Consider the following 13339-nt stretch of genomic DNA (forward strand, 5'->3'; position numbering starts at 1 on the left):
TATTGCTTCTCAGTCTTTTGGCTAAGGTCAAGCATAATATCTGCCTAGTAGTAGGGAGACACTACTCTCTGATGGGGCAGGCTGCCTTAGTCTAATGCTAGAAGGCTGGTGGTATTTGTAGCACGAGGTGCCTGTGCCCCTGGGGTGACATGAAAATGCATGGGTGGTGGAACAGGTATACTCACCTGGTACAGAGTAAGGCACTAGCAAGTCATTCCTACCTGCATCTCTTTTGAAGAAACGTTTTTAACCCTAACAGTCATTGGGCCATGCACATTTCTTATTCATTTACATGAGCACTTAGAACATTTGCACTTTATACACGTTTTTTGGGTGAGACTTTTAAGGCCAATCCTCTCCCCAAGTTATAGGAGGCTCCCTCCTTCTGGGAGGAGCTGAAGAACCAGCTCCCCGGGGGAAGCTTCGATCCTACCTCAGGGAGAAAGGGGATCACCCGAACTTTGTGGCAGAGGTGGTCCTGAAGAACTTTGCTCTCTAGTGGCATTGTGCCTCCAGGGTTGGAGATGTCAAGGAGCCCCCATAGCTTTGGCAATGGTGGGTATGAAGACCCTTGTGCCCCTAAAGGGCCTTATGGCTCCCTCTGGAGGATGGGAAGGCATAGGCTCTTTTCTTTTAGGAAAGGCCCAAGCACAAGCTTCAATAAAAGCTGCCCCTCAAGCTTCAATAAAAAAAACAGGTATTTTACAAGTATTTACAGTACAGGAAGAATATTGCTGTGTAGTAGAGATAAGCAAAAATCTGAAAACTATTCCACAAAATATTAAAAATTCTGTATTTGGTCACAAAAAAAAGGAATTAATTGGTGTGAATATGATGTAAATATTGACATTGTTGTAAATTGTAAATTCTCACCAAAACACATTGTCAGCTGTGGTAAACATGGGCCACATTTATGGCACTTCTATATTTGTTATTAGTTAAAAAAATGAGTCTTGTAAAAAAAAGTCATTTGGGCTTTAATTGTTGTACTGGCATTATGTAGATAAGTCTGTTGTGTCTGCATGTGTGGAAGGCTTTGCGGGTATTGGCCTATCTCTAAATGACGGCATACACCCCTGTCTTGGTGCTGTCGACCTCATACCCATCTATCCCTTATCAAGCTTAACATTGGAGCAGTGTGGTCAAATTGCCAGAGGTATGTTATAATTAACAATGTAAACACAATATTTTGGTATGTGTATTTATTGTTATGGTTAGTAAATAGTGATTTAAGGCTGCATTCAGTCCTTTACTCTTTCTGGGTGGCTTTTATTGTATTGAAGTAGGAAATTTGAAGTTACTTTCCATTAACTATGTGAAACATGGGAAAGCAGTCTGTTACTTCCATTTTTAAAGATTGTATGCACTAAAACTTTTATTACCATTTTTGGGATTATCCCTCATTGATAATCATTGGATAAAATAAACAGGTTACCGTTCCAGTGGTGCCATTCAGAAGTGAAAGTGCTCAGTAAAATACAATAGAATTCTATGTGAACAGTCACTTAAGTACTATGCTGCTGGAAAGCTTTGAGACGCTCTTAATGCTCTGTTAGGCACCTACAAGACTTTTTCTATGTTTTAACAAGTATTGGTTTTAACTGTTGTCTCTATAAAAAATAGTGCATACATGCCAAACAATTAACATTGACAGTATTTTTTTGTTAGTATTCCATCATTAGTGTGAAAAGATTTATGGAACAGTATTACAAATGCGATGTAATCTACACTATAAAGTAAAATATCCATACATAATAGCTTTCTGTCCTTATTAAAGTTCTTGGTTATCCTGCTTCCTGTGTGGTTTCTCACACTTTACACAAGCTACTAGAGAATTGTACATAACCTTATTCTGTCTAAAGTCTGTGGGTCATATATTACTTGTGTTAATCAACATTTTAGAGCACATTTGATAATTGTAAAACACCAACATACATAACTGCTCTCTTTATAATTTGTAAGCTCAAATAAAATACAAATCTCATAAGCAATAAATAAAATGTAAAATTATGGTCCAATAAACTTAATTTAAAAATTATTTTATTTTACAGATCAATAAAATACCCAATAAGCAATATCAACTATCATATTATATTGCATCAGTTACCTATAATATGGCTATTTATTTGTTTAAAACTTTAATGTTTGTTTCTGTGAAATATCAATGTAAATAATTATGCAGCATGAAACCACTAGATGTCACTGTTGTATCTCTGCAAGTAGCTGCTTGGCGTGCATGTGCTCTTGAAAGTGTTTCCTAGCAGCAATTTCATAGAGAATTATCTCAGACATAACACAAGATTATGTATATTAATCAGCTCTAGTAGTACCTGCTAGCTCTAAAGGACTAGTTAAAATTTGTGGAGTAAAGCCAGAGCTGGTCAGACAATCATTGGCTTCTTTAGAAATTGTGATGTATTCCCAAACAGCATTAATTTAATTACTGAAGTTGTAAGAAAAATATTATAAACTTAAATATTACAATTTTACTATACTATACTCATCTATATACTATACTCATTGTTGTGTTATTAGGAAAATATTATATTGGGATATTATAAATAAACGGCAATATTAATAGAAAAATGCTGAGGGTGGTAGGTAAGGATAAAAATATTATTTGTAGAGAAAAGAAGAAGACCGCACCAGGTAGTCCACCACTCTTCCCCAGAGTATATATATTAATTTAGCTCAAATGGCATAAAGCATACAGTCTGAGGGAAGGTGCACCCGATCATTGAGTTTAATATACAACGTTATTATATATAAAGTTATTCTAAGCAGTATTTAAATATAATATAAATATATATGTCCATAGTGAGTGCCCCAGATGATCATTTCTTTTTCTTTCTCTCTTTATTTAAGGATAAAAATATAGCTTGGTAAATGCCATATACAGACAGCCAATGTACATGAGGTCCTCACAGCTGACTATATTACAATATATGTATGTATAACTTGTCCTTAAATATAAACCTCATGACTGTGATCTAGCCGTTGCATCCAAATATTTGAATTGGCCAACACAGTTCCAAATCATTTAGTGTTCTGTTTCTCTAAGAAACACGTACTATTAATCATTGTTAGCCAGGGCAAACAGTTTAATTATGGTGTGTTTCTACCATTGATCTCAGGAATGCTAAGGCACATTGTGCGCCCCCCCCCCCCCCATAGGATACCGCACATTTCCAAATATCTGTAGTATTATTTTATATTAGTGTATATATGCTTATAGATATTATAAACTAATTTAATGTGGACTAAAATGAATTGTGAATTAGCTAGCCTGTTACAGTCTCGACTTTGTTTTTGGGTATTGCTGAGGAGCTGGTCACACATGTCCCAGGATGCAATGTGTTTATTTTCGGTTACGCAGACAACCCAGAGAGGAAGAGTTTGGCTGACAAAATGAGATCTCTGGGATGGTTTAGGAAAAACTCAGGAATCCGTGTGGATACATTAAAAGCTGATTGTGAAGATATATGGTTCCCAAATCACCCGGACACGGTATTAGGGGAAAAAAATAGAAGGATGATTTATTCTGCAGAACAGGATTAAATACAGCACAGCTGTACAATACACTGCTGTTACAATAGCAGGTCCAAAAAATGAGGAAATCCGTTCAAATAAAAACAGTGAGATATGTTCCAAAGTGCATCTCTGGCAGAGCATCACCTCTTGGCCAAAAGTTAGTCACACATGTCCAGCTCCCAGGGTAGCCTCTTTTATCACCTCCTAATCCCACCTTGGGATCTGCCTGTCCAGGGGAGTTGCAAAAGGTCTGGATTGGTGGGCTGATTACACTATCCAGCCCCTTCCCCTATCTCCCCAGGTGTCTTCCCTCAGGTGACCCCTGCTGGATCAGGCTCCTGGCTGGCTGTAGAGCTCACTAGTGGGCAATAGGGAGCAAACAGAAATAACAATGATAACTAAATTCACTTTTCAGGGGTCCCTGTGGAGGTGGAATTTAACCCCTGAAGTATTTTTCCAAGGAGATGCTATAGTTACATAGCTGATACTTCCTGTAACAACATGGCTAAAAAGTGCAGTTCAGGCATGGATTATATTAAGGGGTTGTAACACCATACACCATGCCCGTTGCTTTACATTCCTCCCCCCACTTTTTAGTCCATGTATCCCGTGGTGAGAGAGACTTGCTGGACAGTTTCAGAGGCGTGTTGAGGCTTGGAGTCTGGTTCCTGCTGACAAGACAGGCCATCCACGTTTCCGTGATCTTTACCCTTTTTGTGAGAGATGGAAAAGTTATACAATTGTAAGGCCAAACTCCATCTCAGCAACCGTCCATTGTCCCATGCGGTGCATTGTAGCCAACTAAGGGGATTATGATCTGTGACCACCGAAAACTTGCGCCCATATAAGTACAGCTGCAACTTTTTGAGAGCCCAAACTATGGCCGGGAGTAGTGGCATATGCCATCTCGTGATCAACAAGTTTCCGGGAGAGATAGGCCACTGGGTGTTCACAACCGTCCTCCCCTACTTGACTCTTGACAGCTCCTATTCCACAGCCCGAGGCATCTGTTTGCACAATGAACCGCCATCGGATGTCGGGCTGCTAATACTGGGGACTGAAACAAGGAACATGATATCCTTAAGCTGGGAAAAGGCCTGCTCACAATCAGGGGCCCAGTCAATTTGTGGGGATGGTATAATAAACCCCTGTGCCAGCATTTCAATGAACTTTTTTTTGATCATGTCAAGCACCTCGGGACTCACTCAATACGTGGGTTGCCGAATAGGCCGAGCCTCCCCGATGTTGGCATGATGGGCCACTACATGTGTGCGCCCAGGCCTGCTGGTGAACTGAGGCCGCTCTACCTCGAATACTCCCTTTATCTGTTGAGTCTGAGCTCCTGTTAACCGCCTCCACCCTTAGGTCCTTTTTGGTTGCTGCGAGAATGTTGGGTATGGGGTCAGTCTCAGGGTCATCCATAGGTGGGCAGCAGATTACCATGGCCCCTATTTCCCTGGTGACGTACTCTTTAAACCTATTAATGTGATAGGTACCCACCCGCTTCCCGGTTTGATCTAGTGCAATAGCGTAATTTACCCGACCCTGTCTGTCCACTACGGTATAGAGCTCTATCCCTCATTTGTACCACATATTGCAAGACTGGAACCTCAGGTTCCTGGAAGACTTCCCAGCTTTCCCGGACTAGGTCGAGAGGTCCCCGTACCCTTCGAGCATATAATAACTGAAAAGGAGAGAACCCGGTAGAATCCTGCGGCACGTCGACGTATGCAAATAATAGCTGCTGCAATGACTTTTCCCAGTCTCCCCCCTCCGACTCAGCATATGCCCACAGCAACTGCTTAAGGGTCCCATTAAATCTCTCGCAAAGATGGTAGGGGGTTGTGCGTAAGGGATGGATTTATCCCATACTGTCGGCAGCAAGTCCCCTTGAAATTGCGTCCCCTGGTCGGTGACTGCTTCTTAAAGGGGATCCTACATGGCTAAAGATATCTATGAGAGCCTGGGCAATAAGTTCAGCATCTATGGATGCTAGTGCCACTGCCACGGGGTATCTTGTCATGAAGTCTACTACAGTGAGGATGTACTTCTTCCCTGCTCGGCTAGGATTCTTAAAAGGTTCCACAATGTCCATGGATACCCTCCTAAATGGCTCACCTATGACAGGCATGGACTGTAGGGGGACCCGACATGGGGGTTCCCCGAGGCATTGGCATATATCGCATGAGAACCTATAGTGTTTGACCTCCTGGTTAACTCCAGGCCAGAAGAAATGTCGTAGCAACCGGGCATGGGTTTTACAAACCCCTACGTCGCCAGCTACAGGGATGTCATAGGCTAGTGCTGGTAACCGGTGATGGTACTGCTGGGGAACAATCAGATGTTTCCTAGCCACTCCTGGCTTTAGAGGGTCAGCCTTGGCGGGCACCCGGTACAACTTCCCTTCTTTCCACATGATCCTATCCTCCTGAGGTCCCCAATCTGTCATTTCTGCCGCACTGCGGAGACCATCTAAGGATGGGTCAGTCTGTTGGGCTTCCCTAAATGCAGTCCTATCTACCACCCCTAGATTCATGTCAATGTCCGGTAAGTCTGGTACAACGTTACCGACAGCGGTTCAGGTGGTGTGGCAGCTGATCCAGCAGGGACTTCTGATGGTGGTATGGGTGGGTCCTCTAGAGCTGTCTCCAAAGCCCGTAATGGACTCCGTGTGATACCTCCTACAAAGTAACTGGCCAATCCACCACACAGATCATTCCCCAGAATAATGTGGGTAGGTAAGCCATCCAAAAGTCCCACATTCACCTCCCCCAATCCCTGGCCCCAATCCAAATGAACCCTGGCCATAGCGATAACTGTAATCTGGCCTCCCACCATTGAAATTTTGATTTTCTGGTTTAGCCATTGATCAGGTGGGACTAAACTGGACCGTATCAGAGTAATAGCAGCCCCGGAGTCCCTGCAGTTCCTGGCCATTCCCTTTTACAGACTGCAGGTGTCCCTTCATATTTGCAGGGGTAGTCTTCCTGAATGCCGCTACCACCTCCACCTGATAGACTACTTCCTCCGCCTCTGGCACATCAGGATTGTAGTACCCCTCCAAACCCTCATTTGATGTTCATTGGCACACTGACACACGGGGCACAGCTGGTCTCAATCCAGAGAACGGTCTTCTTCCCCGTGGGCAATTTCTTTGTATCTGTCCCAATTGGTGGCAAGTGTAGCACCTCCTAGGGTCGGATACTGCTGGACTACAATGTCTGGGCACACTAAAGTGCACAGCTGGGGTACGTGGTGGCATGGGGCGTTATGTAGCCGGTGGTGTATCTCGATCAGGTGGGGTCCTTCGAATAGTTACCCATTCACCTCCGCTAGGTCCCCTCCATTGGGGACGGTTTGCCAGGAATTCATCGGCAAATGCTGCTGATTTCTCTAGGTTAGTGGGATTTCTGTCTACCACCCACTCTCTAATTTCTGGAGCCATTTTATTCAGTAGCTGCTCCAATATAAAGATGTTTTTAATGATACGGTTGTGCCTTGCTTCCCTTCTAGCCACCAATTACAGTTTCTTTCTTCCCTTCTAGCCACCAATTACAGTTTCTTTGCAATAAACTGCTAAATTCCGTATAAGAAGAGTCACTGTTTCTGCAGAACAGGATTAAATACGGCACGGCCCCGTAAGGATAGCAGGTCCAACAAATGAGGAAATCAGTTCAAATAAATCCAGTGAGATATGTTCCAGAGCGCATCTCTGGCAGAGCATCACCTTTCCAAGGAGATGTTATAGTTACGTCACCGATACTTCCTGATAACAACATGGCTAAAAAGTGCAGTTCAGGTATGGATTAGATTAAGGGGTTGTAACACCATACACCATGCCCCTTGCTTTACACTGATATTAGAACAAAACCATCTAGAAGATGTTGAATAACAGGTTAGCATGCAGTGTATTTTATTGAGGCTCAATCAAACCTGGATAAGTGATATATCTAGATAGACGTTTAAACAGATGTGTCAGGGAACTTCTGATCCGAAGGAGGAATTCTCCCCTCACCCCGTTTTATGTGTAGTTTAAATCCCTCCTTTAATTGAGAAAACATGTAAAGAATATGCCCTATATGGGCAGAATAAATTATGTGGTATGTTGTAAAAAAAGCATCCTGTATAGTAAAGCTGACCACAGACTGCAGTATGAGCTCCACTATCAAGTAACTTGCTTGTGTGAGGACCCAAAATGAAATTAGCGCCGAATAATAATCCTTTCAAAGCAAAACTGCTCATTATTGAGCATGACTGCTATTGGCCAGTGTGTGGGATCATCATCCTGTTTAGTTGGCCCAAGTGCGGAATGGTAGGTTTTGAACAGTTTGGCCTATGTATAAGCACTTGACACAAAGGGCTGGATTGGCCTGTGGGGATGCCTTTAAAGGGTGTCGCTGTCGCCCTAAAATATTTACATAAGGACGATATACATTGTTTCTATGGTTTTTCTATTAGCAATACTACATCACTGTTCACAAACATTATTATTTTTTATTTTTTTCTATAACTGACAACCAGCTAGAAAATTGAAATGAGTTATTAGTCTATAACTTGAAAAGTAAAAGAGTTAGGTGGGTGGTTCTATTAGAAATATATGTTGATGAGGTTGTGGCAACACTATGTGTAAGTGGAGTAAACCTTTACGTTATTCTAATCAACTTTTTGGGGCATATTCAAATGTTTGTTTTCCGCCTTGCGGAAAAACTATTACCGTTAATACAGTAATAGTTAGCTGGATTTCAGCTCGCGGCTCAGGGAGCTGTAAGCTGAAATCCAGCGGGAAAATTACCGTATTACCGTTTTTTCCACACACGATTACCGTAATAACAGTAATCGTGCGCGGACCGCGAGATTCTCTGCGTTTCCGCCGAGAATTGAAAATGCCCCTAAGTGTAGCTTTTAGAACTACTTATACCATAGTAACATTGGCATGATATATTCCCTTTTTTCTTTATGTGAGGAGTAAATTATAGCCACTAACAAAGTGTGTATCTTCCTTCCAGTTTAGATCCTAAAATAAATGTTAAGTTAGCAAATTACAGAAACGTTGAGTTTGTTAATAAACATGCTGCCTTTGTGACACTATTTTTGGAAGCCATGATGAGTGCCATTCTATGCTATATGGATGTGGAATACTTTTTGAAGCACTGCAAACATGACACCATTTCCGTCATTGGAGTATTTGAGATCTCTCCCTCTCTTTCCCTCTCTCGTATAATATGACAGAAATAAGGTAGACACAAATTAATATGAAATGCATAATTGTGTAAGAAATGTAGAGCTAAATAAATAGAGGCATAATGGTAAATTCAAAGTAAAAATAATATATACAAGATAAAAAATAAACAATGCAAAATAAAGTATAAAACAAAATAAAAAATAAAGATAAAAATAGCAAAGCATTAAAAAACAGAAAAAATATTAAAGAAAAATAAAATAAATGATTATAACATTTGGAAAATAAATGGTCATGATATATATAAGATCAATTAATTATTTATATCAATAATATAAATAAGAAGTCACAATGAGTCAAGAGTAGTCCATTAGGTGTGTAGATTGTACCAAACACGTTTTTGCCACTCGTTTGTGGCTTCCGCAGTGGGTGCTTTTGCAAGTAAAGATGTTCATTTACCAAGGTTGGAGTAAGCTATACACATGATCAACTATGAAAAACCTAACCAGTTTAAACAGCAATTTTAAAGGATCTGGTCTATGAAAAAAACAGACTGGGTAGATAATTTCTGGTATTCCCCTATTGAAACTCAAGGTAAAAATATGTTTATTTTTAGCTATCCAAAAGCAAATAAACATGGTGATGTGTATATTCTACAAGTGTTGTAATTATCAAAGACAATTCACACTAATAGTATTTTATAGCAGTTTCTCTTTATAATACCATCATTTTTGTTATTGATTGTTATCTTGTGGGGAAAAAGCTTAGCGAAAAATGTGGGACTTTTCGGGAAGTACTAATGCTAAAAATATATGGTACTGCTTATATTAATGCATATTATAATATTAGAAATCTGCTTCATAACCTGTACTGTGTCTGAGCCTATGTTGGAAAAGTCTGTCATTATTTATATATACTGCAGCAGGTGTTATTTCAAGTTATAGGAGAGTTATATGACCTATCTCAGTGTTTAGAATACCTGGATGGATAATGATGCAGCAAATTCATATAATATTTTTTTTCTGCTAGATCTCATAACATAGATCTTCTATCATCATTTATTTGTGTAACACTGTCCATGAGCATCAGACCAGAGGTTGTAAGTTTAAGTACAGTAGGCCATGCTTCTGTCAGGAGGGAAACCAGCAATATTGAGGGCCTCCACAAGTCTCCTCACTCTGGCTGATAGAACACTAGAGAACAGCGCTGGTAGCAAAATTGCCTGTGTATGAAAAGGGTGTGAGTTCATGAATATTTTATATCAGTATTTGTCTAAAACATACCAAAAGACACAATACAACAAATCTTTTGCCACATAAGGATAAGGGGCCTGATTCATTAAGGATCTTAACTTAAGAAACGTATTTAAGTCTCCTGGACAAAACTATGTTACAATGCAAGGGGTGTAAATTATTATTCTGTTTTGCATATAAGTTAAATACTGACTGTTTTTTCATGTAGCATACAAATATCAACTTTAAATTTCAGTGTACAAATAAGCTATCAAGTATTTGTGTGCTACATGAAAAAACAGTCAGTATATAACTAATGTGCAAAACAGAATACTAATTTGTATCCCTTGCATTGTAACATGGTTTTGTCCAAGAGATGTAAATAAGAAGTTTCTTAAGTTAAGATGCTTAATGAATCAGGCCCAAGCCTATCTCCTAGCTGATATCACCAAGTACCTCAAATGTGCATGAATACATATAGCATACATAGAAGTCGAAAATGCTCTAAAATTCCGAGTACAGATTCATTTCTCAAATATATCCACAATTCAATCAATAAATGTCAATGAAAAACATATATCATCTGGAATCAATAAGTATTGAAGATAGAATATGCCCAACATAAATGTCCCAATTTGAATGAAATCCGACAGCACCCATACTCAGCACTTGCTGTTGAAAAAGGGACAGTATGTTATATGAAGGGATTCCCTTTGAGTATGTTCCTTAGCCACTGGCATATGTCAGATTACAGCTTCTGCGAGTGTGTGTATCGCTTCTCAGGTGGCCCAGTTTGAGTAAGATATAAATAGTTTGAGTTCGGTGCATACACTGATGTATGCTGCAGTGTTGCCCTTGATGTGCAACATATTATTGGAAAGCAGAGGCACCTGTTAAAATAAGGCATTTGAGTATGCCAGAGTTCTAAATAGTCTTTGCCAACCCAATGTGCTGTGAGGAGAGGAGTGCTATTGAATGATAGTGAATGTCTTGGTCATGTCTTTTAAGGTGTGGTGGATTACTAGGACTATTGCCAACTTCAATGCTTTCCTAACACAACCTTTTGAATCCTCTTCAATCAGGCTTTAATTCTCAAGACTCGACAGAAGTGTTGACTAAGGTTGTCAATGATTTGAGCAATGCTAAATCTAAAATGTATTACTCACTTTTCTCCTGGATCTCTCTGCTGAATTTGACACTGTTGACCACTCATTTCTCATACAAATGCTCTAATCACTTGATCTTCCAGACACTGTCCTTTCTTTGTTCTCATCCTTCCTATCTAATTGCTCTTTCAGTGTTTGTTTCTCTGGATTCACCTCCTTTCTGCTTCCTTTATCATTTGGAGTACCACAAGGCTCAATACTAGGTCCTGAGCTCTTCTCTATTTATATCACTTCTGTTAGACAACAAATAAGCTTCTTTGGATTTCACTATAATCTCTATGTGGATGATACCCAAATGTATCTGTCCTCTCCTGATCTCTCACCATCTGTGTTAGCCCGCGTTACTGTCTGTCTTTCTGTTATTTCATCTTTGATATTTTCTAGAAAACTCAAACTCAATATTTAAAAAATAAAGCTAATAATATTCCCACCAGCCAATAGAAGATTCCTATCTGACATTTCTATTTCTGTTAACAAAATAATAATCAATTCTACCCCTCAAGCTCGCTGTCAAACTATCCTTTTATTCACACATGCAATCTATATCTAAATTATGTTACATACATCTAAAAACCATTTCCAGAACACACACACATCTCATTTAAGGCACTGCAAAAACTTTAATTCATGTATTCATCAACGCCTGCTTTGACTAATACAATACCATCCGGTCTTCCCTGAATCAGGCTCTCACCCCTACAATCTATGTTGCATGCAGCAGCTAGATTGATTTTCCTTCCAAATTGTTCTTCCTCTGCTGAGCCAATCTGTCAATCTATACATTGGTTCCCTGGTTCCCTGCTTTTCACCGAATCCAAATACAAGGCCATCATAAAAATTGTGCCAATGTACATCTCACTTATCTCAAAATATCTCCCAATTCAACACCTCAGTTATGCACATCCTCATTCATCACATCCTCCCATTCCCGATTACAGAATTGTTTTGGCTACACCCACTTTGTGGAATTCCCACCCTTGTACCATAAGACTTTCTTCTAGACTTCAACCCTTCAAGTGTTCTCTGAAAACCCACCTCTTCAGACAAGCTTATAATATTCCTCACCCACCCTCTTAACATTCCTAGGTTACCTTATTACCACCCTTTACCCAGTTCACACAACACCCTTTGACCAACATTGATGTATTATTGGATCATATAGCCCACTTCCCTTTGCAATCTGGCTGGACCAATATGCAATGCATTTAACCTCATGTATTAAATTCCCATTGTCCCATAGATTGTCAGCTTGCGAGCAGGGCCTTCTAATGTCTGTGTCTGTCTTTATTGCCCAGTATTGTTTTATTACTGTGTTTGTTCCCAATTGTAAAGCCCTACGGAATTTGCTGGCGCTATATAAATAAATGATAATAGTTATGATGATGATCAGTCACCTCTCTTGTGAGAGAGAATAATGTCCCAGCCTCCTGCCAGTGTCAAGGATGTTTATAGTTTACAGTGATCAAGGATGAAAGTGTCTTAGCACCAGTTCATGGTTGGATGCCATGTATTGCCGACACTCCAATTCTTTGTCGCATGGTTTCAGTGGTGTAGCTTTCTCAACTCTGCTATAAACTCAGTAAAATCTCCTTAAACCTTTAAACCTGTATGTTTGCACATAGCATTATATTCTACAACACATTGCACAGCAGCAAATGGTATAGTATCTGAGAGAGTGGTTGAGATTTGATTATTACCAAACAGACAGCATATAATTTAGTCTCTATAGTGCATATAAGCTTTAGCAATCGTATCCCCTGGTCCTATTGAAAGCTACACAATTATACTTGGTATTTACACAACAGGTTTCTGCAAGCAGAGCAATAAAACAATAAATGCCCCACAGCAATGGCATGGCATGCCCCTCCAGTATATTTCAGTAACATGCATAGCTCAAACATCTGTTTATCCCAGCAATAGTTAGGCTTATCCTTAAGCATATATTGTCACACATCTCACAAGGGGAGATATAACCATATCTCAGCAGTAAATATATATTTCCTTAATTGACAAACCGTTGCAGAAGATCTATCCTAATGAGAGGGTCACTGTATCTCTCAGACACATCACAGAAATAGGTATATTTTGGGAATAAATATCCAAACAGTTTTTCTCAGCAGTTTGCATATACTATATAGTATTACTCAGTATGTGTAGATCAGAAATAGGAAATGTAAGCAATTTATATTATCTAGGTAATGCCATATTGTGTACATTAACCAAATACATTT

The 13339-nt window shown here is 39.8% G+C and overlaps 1 protein-coding gene across 1 annotated transcript in view; it reads left to right on the forward strand.

Annotated features, from left to right (window-relative positions):
• FTCDNL1 (formiminotransferase cyclodeaminase N-terminal like) overlaps nucleotides 1-13339 on the forward strand; it is a 59607-nt gene that overhangs the window by 19527 nt on the left and 26741 nt on the right. Inside the window, 3 exon segments of the mRNA XM_075180073.1 lie at nucleotides 1004-1156; nucleotides 3296-3485; nucleotides 7395-7426. Of these exon segments, the coding sequence (XP_075036174.1) occupies nucleotides 1004-1156; nucleotides 3296-3485; nucleotides 7395-7426 (375 nt within the window).

Source organism: Mixophyes fleayi, chromosome 7 (assembly GCF_038048845.1).
Source record: "Mixophyes fleayi isolate aMixFle1 chromosome 7, aMixFle1.hap1, whole genome shotgun sequence".
Classification (NCBI taxonomy): domain Eukaryota; kingdom Metazoa; phylum Chordata; class Amphibia; order Anura; family Limnodynastidae; genus Mixophyes; species Mixophyes fleayi.